A 10,847-nucleotide genomic window follows, 5' to 3' on the forward strand; every position below is an offset into this window, starting at 1 on the left:
CTTAGAGGTGCTTCTCTTTTTTTTACAGTAAAATTATAATGTTTTGGTGAAGAAACATGAGAAAAACACCTCATCTTGAGAAATTTTAAGATGTGGTTGTATTTAATACTATGATACTTCTGTCTGGAGTATGCATTCCCCTGGGATACAAGATTTCACAGGGACCCCTCAGCGCAGATAGTTTTAGGGAATTTGTTCCCAGATTCAGTGTGTACTCTTTGCTAAAACTCATCTACCCTGAAATTATGACGGGTCCAGTCCTTCCTTCCCACCTCCCCTTCCAAACTGCCTTTCTCCCATTTTGCAGAAGAAATAATGTGTTAGTCTAACACATCCTTATTTTACTGCGGGATATTGCTCTGGGCTGGACAAACCTATAGGCACTGGACAAAGGGACAGTTATAAACAGTGGTATCGGCACCAGGACCTGAGGGCTCCACGTCTGTCAGTGTCCTACGCATAATTTTGACAAGAATGAAGTATGGTGGCAGAAGCAAGACTGACCTGTGTTGGGAACTTCTTACTGCCAACATCTCAAAGTGAGGCAGTTGGAGTGATAACACTATTCATTTAATACCTACAATCTCTTTAATCTCAGACCATTGTCTTCCCAGAAGGAAAGTCCCTTTGGGCAAAGTGTTGATAAGAGAAGAGTTGATAAGAATGATCAAAAGTGAAGGCATCTTATGTCATTCAAGTGTCAAATTCACGGCAAGGCTCGGTGCCTTATCTGTTAGTCTTTGAGTTACAACTTAAATATGTCCCACGAATGTGTATTATTGTGTGTGTGTGTTTGTGTGTGTGTGTATTTTCAGCCAGTCCCTTTTTAACAGAAACTATGGCTGGCTGGGATGACAGCAAGAACTAATATTGCCACTTAGGTTATATAGTGTAAATTTCCCACAAAATGAATGAGCTAATAGCAGTTCCAAGGTTATGTTGGAAAAATATTTAAAGCGTGTAGATTTATAATTGTGTGTGTGTGTGTGTGTGTGTGTGTGTGTGTAGAGAGAAGCAAATGTGTTGAAACTAATAAATTTTTTTAAGATTTTATTTATTTGATAGCCCAAGCAGGGGGAGCAGCAGGCAGAGGGAGAGGGAGAAGCAGGCTCCCCGCCAAGCAGGGAGCCCGATGCGGGGCTTGATCCCAGGACTCTGGGATCATGACCTGACCTGAAGGCAGACGCTTAACCGACTGAGCCACCCAGGTGCCCCGAAACTAATAGTTTTTCAATTTTCCCTCAAAAAATACCTTTCTAAGCATATCAGATTAAGCTGGCACCTCAAGAGAAAAAGTAGTAGGTGTAATTAATAATATGATAAATCTGGGGCACCTGGGTGGCTCAGTTGTTAAGCGTCTGCCTTCGGCTCAGGTCATGATCCCAGGGTCCTGGGATCGAGCCCTGCATCAGGCTCCCTGCTCAGCGGGAAGCCTGCTTCTCCCTCTCCCACTCCCCCTGCTTGTGTTCCCTCTCTTACTGTGTCTCTCTCTCTCAAATAAATAAATAAAATCTTTTTAAAAAATAATATAAATCTGAGGAAGCCATTTTGGTATACTTCCCAGAAATGTGAGAAAGGAATGACTTTATTGATTAGGTAACAAATCCTATTGCAAGAAATACCTCTTCTCAAAATTGAATTTTAATAATTTTATCTTAGAGCATAATCACTACAAAGTTTCATTCATAACACTACTTCCCAAAGTGCCTTCTATGGAATAGGAGGTTCTACGGTCAAATAAGTTTGGAAAAATGGAAAGCTGAAGATACCACATATGTTTATTGTGGGGCTCTGCAGAACACCTGCATTAGTCAGCTTCTGCTGCGTAACAACCACAAAATCGCAGCGGCGCACAGCAGCAAGCATTTATTTCTTGTGTAAAAATGTATAGGTCTGATTGGGCAGTTTTGCCCAAGGCTGGGTGTTGAGTTCAGGTTTGTTCCACTTGTCTCTGAAGCAGGCTAGAGAGGTTACCTGGGGCACATTCTTCTCATGGAGGAGGTCAAAAGATCAAAAGGAGCAAGAAGAAACATACAACACCTCTGAAAGTCTGCCCTCCTGCCACCCAGTCATTTCCATACCTGTTCTATTGGCCAAAGCAAGTCACATGGTCAAACCTAACTAACATCAGTGGGTCAGGGAACCATACTTCCCCCATGAAAATGGGGGGGGGGGAGTAAAGATTTGCTGTACAATAAGCTACCATAGCTTTTAATATGGTAATGTGCATTAAGAATCTTTAAAAGGGAAAATTCACTATGTAGCATTTCCCAAAGTCACTGGACCAGAGAACACATGAGCGTTTCATAGGACTAACGTTTTTTGAAATGCAATTTAAGGGGCACCTGGGTAGCTCAGTCAGTTAAACATCACACTCTTGATTTCAGCTCAGGTCATGATCTCAGGATGTTGGTATTGAGCCCCATGTTGGGCTCTGCCCTCAGTAGAAAATCTGAGGATTCTCTCCCCTCTCTCTACCCCTCCCCCTGCTCGCATGTTCTCTCTCTCTCTCAAATAAATAAATAAATCTTAAAAAAGAAAGAAATGCACTTTAAGAAATGCTAGTATAGGACGCCTGGGTGGCTCAGTCAGTTAAGCGTCTGCCTTCGGCTCAGGTCATGATCCCAGGGTCCTGGGATCGAGTCCCACATCGAGCTCCCTGCTTAGTGGGGAGCCTGCTTCTCCCTCTCCCTCTGCTCCTCCCTCTGCTTGTGCTCTCTCTCAAATATTACAATCTTTAAAATATATATATATATATATATATATCTTACCAAACTGGCACAAGATGAAATAGAAAATCTGGGAAAAAAATACATCAAACTCTCTCTTATATATAAACTTCTGTTCTTCAAAGACTCTGTTATGGAAATAAAAGGTAATCCACAGGCTGAAAAGAATATTTACATCTGACAAGGACTTACATCCAGAATATACAAAGAGCTCCTATAAGTCAACATTGAAAATGAAAAACCTGAAATAAAATCTTTAAAAAAAAAAAAAAAAAGGGCGCCTGGGTGGCTCAGTTGGTTAAGCGACTGCCTTCAGCTCAGGTCATGATCCTGGAGCCCTGGGATCGAGTCCCGCATCAGGCTCCCTGCTCGGCAGGGAGTCTGCCTCTCCCTCTGACCCTCCCCCCTCTCATGTGCTCTGTCTCTCATTCTTTCTCTCAAATAAATAAATAAAATCTTTAAAAAAAAAAAGAAAATAAAAAACCTGATTAAAAATGGACAAGAGGGGCACCTGGGTGGCTCAGTTGGTTAAGTGTCTGCTTTGGCTCAGGTCGTGATCTTGGGGTCCTGGGATGGAGCTTCTCCCTCTGCCCCTCCCCTCAGCTTGTGCTCTTTCTCTCTCTTTCAGATAAATAAAATCTTTAAAAAAAAATGGGCAAGAGGGGGCGCGTGGGTGGCTCAGTCGGTTAAGCATATAACTCTTGATTTTGGCTCAGGTCATGATCTCAGGGTGTTGTGTTGGGCTCACGCTCAGCGCAGTCTGCTTGAGATTTTCTCTCTCTCCTTTTCCCTCTGCCCCTTCCCCCAATCTTTCTAAATAAATAAAATCTTTTGGGCGCCTGGGTGGTTCAGTTGGTTAAGCGACTGCCTTCGGCTCAGGTCATGATCCTGGAGTCCCTGGATCGAGTCCCGCATCGGGCTCCCTGCTCAGCAGGGAGTCTGCTTCTCCCTCTGACCCTTTTCCCTCTCGTGCTCTCTATCTCTCATTCTCTCTCTCAAATAAATAAATAAAATCTTTTAAAAAATAAAATAAATAAATAAAATCTTTTAAAAAATAAGATAAAAATGGGCAAGAGACTTGAACAGACACTTCACAAAGGAAGATACATGGATGCAAAATAAGCACAATGAAAGGTGTTCAACGTCATACCAGGGAAATGCACAGTGAAACCACAATGAAATACCACTAAATACTCATGCAAGAGAAATGAAAACATAGGTCCAAAAAAGAGCATGTTCATGACAATTTTATTCACAATAGCCATATGTTGAAGGGACTGAAATGTCTGTGGTGTATATTCACACAATGGAATACCACTCAGTAATAAAAAGGTTCCAGGTTACAAGTAGGCACTTTTTTTTTTAAGATTTTATTTATTTATTTGACAGAGAGAGACAGAGTGAGACAGGGAACACAAGCAGGGGGAGTAGGAGAGGGAGAAGCAGGCTCCGCACTGAGCAGGGAGCCCGATGCGGGGCTCAATCCCAGGACCCTGGGATCATGACCCGAGCTGAAGGCAGACGCTTAATGACTGAGCCACCCAGGTGCCCCACAAGTAGGCACTTTTTTGTTTGGCCCCAAGGCCCCCAAACCACCAGACTTTGAGACCCTGGTTTTATTTCTCCTACATTCCCTCTTGCTCCACACGCCTGTAATTTGTTTTGTGGTTTCTTTGAATTACATCTATTGGCCGGCCGCTGAATCCATATCTCTTTGTGAAATTCAGCCTTTGATGAGGTGAGCACTACACCATCACCAGGACAGTCTGTCCAGCGACTGTGCAGACACCCCAACCTAAAATATCAATGCGCAAAACTCTCCAATGGGGGCGCCTGAGTGTCTCATTCTGGCCATCGTATTGTGGCAAAATATAGCAAAGGGACTTTCGGAAGAGCCCTGTCCTCCCCCGCGGAGAGGGGGTTAGCAGCCTCCTCTGGCAGGGACCCCCCCAGCAGACAGGAATGGCCCTCCCTGGGCTGCTGTCCAGGTTGAGGGGCACCTATAGAATCAAGCGAAGAGGAACAAGGGCTTTGGTGTGTCCCCACAGAGAGGAGGAGACAGGACGTATGTTCATCCTCAGCCACAGGACCTTGCCTGAGGCCCCAGGGCTCAAGGTAAAGACAGCAGAGGGTGGAGCGGCTGGGCTGCTCTCTCCCATGCCCTCTGGATCAACCATAGTGGCTGGGGGTGCGGTGTATGGGAGAGTCTGAGGCCTCAGGATGCCTTGGTCACTTTGCAGTGTTGTCTTCCATGGGTGGTGAGAGTGGGGGTGGCCTGTAGTCACCTTTCTGCTATGAGATATTCTGGTGTAGTGGTTAAAATGATGAGCTTTGACATCAGAGCTGAATTTTTATCCTTCCCACTATGTGCTAGTTATGTGAACTCAGGGAAATTGCTTAACCTCTCTGAGCACTACCTCCCACATCTGGAAACAGGGATGCACCTACCTACCTCGGTGCTGTGGGAATCAAAGGCAGTACTTACATAAATCCTTCAGCATAGGGCGCCTGGGTGACTCAGTTGGTTAAGTGACTGCCTTCAGCTCAGGTCACGATCCTGGAGTCCCAGGATCGAGTTCCGCATTGGGCTCCCCGCTCAGTGGGGAGTCTGCTTCTCCCTCTGACCCTCTCCCCTCTCATGCTCTCTCTCACTCTCTCTCTCAAATAAATAAATAAAATCTTAAAAAAATAAATAAAGGGGTGCCTGGGTGGCTCAGTGGTTAAGCGTCTGCCTTCGGCTCAGGTCATGATCCCAGGGTCCTGGGATCGAGCCCCGCATCGGGCTCCTTGCTCAGCAGGAAGCCTGCTTCTCCCTCTCCCACTCCCCCTGCTTGTGTTCCCTCTCTCGCTGTCTCCCTCTGTCGAATAAATAAATAAATAAATCTTTAAAAATAAATAAATAAGGGCGCCTGGGTGGCTCAGTTGGTTAAGCGACTGCCTTCGGCTCAGGTCATGATCCTGGAGTCCCGGGATCGAGTCCCGCATGGGGCTCCCTGCTCGGCGAGGAGCCTGCTTCTCCCTCTGACCCTCTCCCCTCTCATGTACTCTCTCTCTCATTCTCGCTCTCTCAAATAAATAAATCTTTAAAAAAAATAAATAAAAAATAAAAATAAATAAATAAATAAATAGATAGATAGATAAATAAAGCCTTCAGCATAGTGCCTCGCCCCTAGGAAGCACTCAGTCCGTTGGAAGTTTTTTTGTTTTTTGATTTTTTAATTTATTTGACAGAGAGAAACAGCGAGAGAACACAAGCAGTGGTGACAACTCTGTAAGTGGCCATTTAAGGAAAGGTAACAAGAGGGCTTCTCTGTCAGCTGGGGCTAGCAGGGACTGAGATGACCACTTCTGCTTCTCTCAGAAAAGCATTCTGTAGGGCGCCTGGGTGGCTCAGATGGTTAAGCGACTGCCTTCGGCTCAGGTCATGATCCTGGAGTCCCTGGATCGAGTCCCGCATCGGGCTCCTTGCTCGGCAGGGAGTCTGCTTCTCCCTCTGACCCTCCCCCCACCATGTGCTTTCTCTCTTTCTCTCTCTCTCAAATAAATAAAATCTTAATAAAAAAAAGCATTCTATAATGTTTTGTACTGGCTTTCAACTTCTTCCAAGTATAATGCGTGTCTTCAATTCCTTGGAAGGCAGGAACCTGATCTTAAACCTCCACTACCTCCCTCTTGGTCCCTACACCATGTTGCATAGAGACTACCCCATCCCCTACACCTCCCAGTCTGCGTCTTTGTGCCTGAGGAAGGCCTCTGGGCCGACCTGTTTGGCAGGCTGGAAATGCCAGGAAATTAACACCCCCGGGGCCATCCCTCAGCCAATGCCTATGGGCAGTAGAAGGGCCCAGCTTCTTCAAACTCAGGGGGGATAATCCTGATAGTGTTTCCCAGTGGGATTAAGCTCCAGTTAGCCAATATGGAAACTGGCTTGACCGTGTCCCTGGATTGGCTGTCTTCCCCTCCCTGTGCCTTCTCTACTGAGCTTTCCTTTGGCTCCCAAATAATCTATTTCCATTTGAGTCTTTGATTCAGGGTCTGCTTCTGGAGAGCCCAAACTAACACAACACATTGGCCCCCACTCAATAAATATTGGTGCAAGGGAAGAATATTAATTTAGGACAAGTAGTATAGTAGGACCTTTTTAATGTTCCAGAACTTTGCTTAAAATGCTGTTTTAGGGGATTAGAGGAGGACTATATATATATATATTTTTTTTTTTAATTGAAGTAAAATTGGTATGTAACACTACATAAGTTTCAGGTGTCCGACATCATAATTCAGTATTTGTACACGCTACAAAGTGATCACCGCACAAGTCCAGTTACCATCCATCACTGTACAATTGAGCCCCCTCACCTGTTTCCCCCACCCCCAACCCCTTTCCCCTCTGGCAACCACCAATTTGCTCCCTGGGATGACCATATTTAGAAGAGAAGCAATACCTCTTTTGAGACTTCTCATAATTATCTCCCAGGGATGGAGTTCTGGAACTCAGTTATTTTGAAGACCACATAAGGGCAGGGAGTGTATGTAATTAAAAAAAATAAAAAAAAAAAAAAGCCTCCAGGATATTTGGGGCATTTTCGTTGGGCCTAAAGAAGCATGCTGTGTGAGGAGTTTTACCCATTAAATTAGCTTAAGAGTTGGAATTGATATAATCTACACATTCTTTCTTTTAGAGGGGAAGATTACAGACATCTGTGATGAGAAATTAAATAACAAAGAGATGCCAAATTATCTAAGAAAAAAAAAATCCAGAAAGGGCTGTGTCCATTACATGGCTGTGCCTTCCCCGGGCCATGAAAAGCGCCCTGGTGGAAGGAGAGGCGGGCGCCGTCGACACCCCAGACGTCTGCTTCCTTCAGGCGCTCTGATTTCCTTTTATTATTATTCTTCTGGGACACAGAAACTGGCGGTGCGGACTTGGCGTCGGGCTGGGTTTTCACTCCGGCAGAGCGGCAGCCAGATCAGAGCGCAGGAGCCTGGGCGTGAGGCTTCCTTCCAAGCCGTGGCTGGGCCGGCCGGCTTTCGGCGCGGGCTGCCTGCCCTCGGTGTTGCTCTCCTTATCCGGGAGGTATGGCAGGTTCTCGGGGTCCTCCTGGCCACCCAGGTCAGAGTGGAAGCCCTTGAGGGCCAAGATCCGGTACCGCTTCCTCCGGTTCAGCTTGTATACGCGAATCCTTTCTCTTTCGGCCTCTGGGTCTGCGAGAATTCCGTCCCAACGCAGGCTTTCGTTGATCTGGTTGGAGAGGTTGTCTTCTATTTCGGCAAAATGGGGGAGACTTACAGTGGAGGGGTAAGGGGGGATGGGCCTGTTTTCACCTTTGTCCTGTTTGTGCTCTTGCCTGGGGCCATGATCTTTGCTGGGACTTAAGATGTCGTGAAAGGATGAGGGCAGCTGCTGACTCTTCAGGCCTGGACTCTGATGTTTATCTGCTGAGCAGACGAGCCGAGTTAGCAGGTGTGCTGCCCAAGTCCCCGAAGGTGTAGCAGGTGGAGGCCCCTCCTGGCCTAGGGCTCAGAGAGCCAAGCCCACCAGCCTCCTACACACCCACCAGCTCTAGGCTTTCCCTCAAGTCATTTTGGAGGAGGAACTGTTTACTGAGCACGTACTAGAGGCCAGGTCCTCTGGATAAAGGTTATCAGTCCTATTTTCCAGGTGAAGAAACTGAAACTCCAAAAGTCTACCTTACCAACATCACATAGTAAGTGGCAGGGGTCAGGATTCGAACACAGGCCTGGCTCCCAGTGCCCTGTTCCTATTCTTTGCACCGCACCATTCATGCTCCATATCTCATCCAGGTACCTTCCAGTTTGAGGAGTCTATGACCCCACCCCTAGTCTGGACTTACGATGGGAGAAATGGAGAACAACAGAAAAGCTTCCTAAATCTGATTGTGCAAAGCAATATCATGCCAAGCCAGGAAATACTTTTCTGCTGTGTGGCTTGTACTGAGTTGTTGTTTTTTTTTTAATTAATAGCATTTCTGAATTGTACAGCCCTCATACAGTATGGTTCTTTCATCAGCTCATCCTTCTACTTTGGGGGAGACAATTCCCCCCTAAAAAAAGAGAAAATAAGGAAAAAAGTCCTCTCTGGACATTTCTATGCCTTCCTATTCCTCTAAAACTATTTGGTGTCCCCTGCTGACCATATGAATTACATGCCACTATAATTTCCAGAGCAGGAAAGTAAGCCAAAAGGACAACAGGTTTCCTAATTTGGTTTTGCAGATACACATGGGGCTTTTTGACCTCAACTCCAGAATTTTTTCCTTGCCTTTCTATTAGGATTCCACCTGAAGAAGTCATTATAACCCTCCCATTGCTCCCTTTCCCAAACTACAAGCATGACACGAGGAAGACTGCCAGTCCCTCTGCCTCCAGCTCGCTGGGGGTACCAGCTCTACACGCTACAGGCCAGGGCCCCAAAACTTGAACCACGGACTACCCGTGCTGGAGGTGAGAGCCACCTCCCTGACAGTCAAAGCCCCAGAAGGGGACCACACAAGTGACACTGGAAACTTAGCACTCACAGGCAGGTGCTTCTATGTCACTGTTGCACTCTCTCTCCATAAACTGGGTGCTCAGTGCCTTTGTCAAGAAATCTGCGGGGTTCTGGGAGAGGAACTTGGTGAGATATAGGCACTCTGTGGGATTGTGGCAGGTGTTGGTGTGTGTATGCATGTGAGGTGTCCTTGGGAGAGACTGGAGTGAGAACCTGCGTGCATGTGTCCAGGAAGTGTTTGGCCGGTGGGGTTTAAGCACATGAGTGTGTAGCCGAGTACCCATACGTATGTGTAGCCTGGGAATGGGTGGGCTGGATGGGGCATCTGTACTTTAGTTTTATTTGGTGGTTATAATGCTATAAGGGGGTGTTGTTGAGGGTGTTGGGGATTACAAGAGTATGCAGCAGTGACTGATGTGATGGTGTGTGCGCAGTTGAGGGCTGGCCCTGGCGAACGGGGGATGGCAGGAGACAGCCCGTGCAGGAAAGATACTTTCTATGCATTTACAGGATGTCTGCATAACATTGAGAGGGCAGGTGCCCTTAACGCATGGGGCAGAAGGCAAAAGCCTGTGTTTCTGTGCCTGTTTGTCCCAGTGTCTTAGTATCTTAGGCTTGGGGAAAGTGTCTGTGAAGATGAGGGAATCTCTGTAGGAGGGCTTGACGTTTCTGTGGGGAAAGTGTGGTTATTTAAGATTCTGAGTTTTAGCTGAGGGATTAGGAAATTGAGAGGGTATCCGTGCAAAGCTGAGCTGCTGTGTGGCGCTGGGAGGCTCTGCGGGAATAATGCTGGGGATCTCTGTGGGGTAGAGGGTCTCCGTGGATGTTGAAAATTCTCTGTGCAGGATTTGGGGTCTCTGTGGACATGTATGGTTTTTATGGAGGGGGCTGGGTCATCACTGTGTTGCGTTACGTGGTACGTGTGGGGAGCGGGAGGACCTCTGTTTGGGACTGGCGAGTTTCTGTTTCTGGTGCGAAGAGGTTCCCAAGTAGATGCGGGTCTCTGGGAAGGCTGGGGATGGGTGAGCTTGGAGAACTCTGGTACGGGGAGCTGAGGCTCCTGCGCTAGCTGCTCGTCTTACCGTCCCTCTTGCTGGACCCCTTGGTCTTCTTCTTCTTTTTCTTCTTCACCTTCCGTTTGTTCAGTTCTGAGGCGCTGCCTGCGATGGGGGGCAGTTTAGCCCCCTGAGAGCCCGCAGTGCCACCCTCTCGCTCCTCCTCGTCGTCCTCGCCGTCCTCGCCCTCTTCGCCGTACCCCGACGCCCCCGCTCCGCCGCGGCAGTCCATTCGCCCTCCGCGCCGCCACCGGCGCCAGGGACAGCCCAAGACCCCTGCCGCCGAGCCCGCGGCCGCAGGAGCTAAGCGCCCGGCCAGCACCACGCGTCTCCATGGCGACCGCCGCCCACCGCGCGTGCGCAATCCGGAAGCTGCCGCCCAGGAGCCACCCGGGGACGTAGGTGTGCGCACGCGCCTTCCAGCCTGTGTGAGAACTTGGCACAATCCGAGGCGAGTCCGGAGGAGTGAGTAGAGAGTTTCTAAAACTTGGCCTGACACATACGTCCACATCCGTGCCTTTTAAAATGCTGTTGGTTGTCTCCCTAAATTTTTTA

The 10,847-nt window shown here is 47.6% G+C and overlaps 1 protein-coding gene across 1 annotated transcript; it reads right to left on the reverse strand.

The window, feature by feature from the left end:
• Window positions 1-7,671: 7,671 nt before the first annotated feature.
• LIAT1 (ligand of ATE1) lies at window positions 7,672-10,524 on the reverse strand. The gene is made up of 2 exons (XM_028109186.1): window positions 10,320-10,524; window positions 7,672-8,165 (listed from the first exon to the last, which is right to left on the reverse strand). Exons 1-2 carry the CDS (start codon window positions 10,522-10,524, stop codon window positions 7,672-7,674), a joined length of 699 nt encoding a protein of 232 aa, XP_027964987.1.
• Between the last annotated feature and the right edge of the window lie 323 nt (window positions 10,525-10,847).

This window comes from Eumetopias jubatus, unplaced genomic scaffold (assembly GCF_037043125.1).
Source record: "Eumetopias jubatus isolate StellerSeaLion01/CBP00866 unplaced genomic scaffold, mEumJub1_p1.0 scaffold_10, whole genome shotgun sequence".
NCBI classification, from domain to species: domain Eukaryota; kingdom Metazoa; phylum Chordata; class Mammalia; order Carnivora; family Otariidae; genus Eumetopias; species Eumetopias jubatus.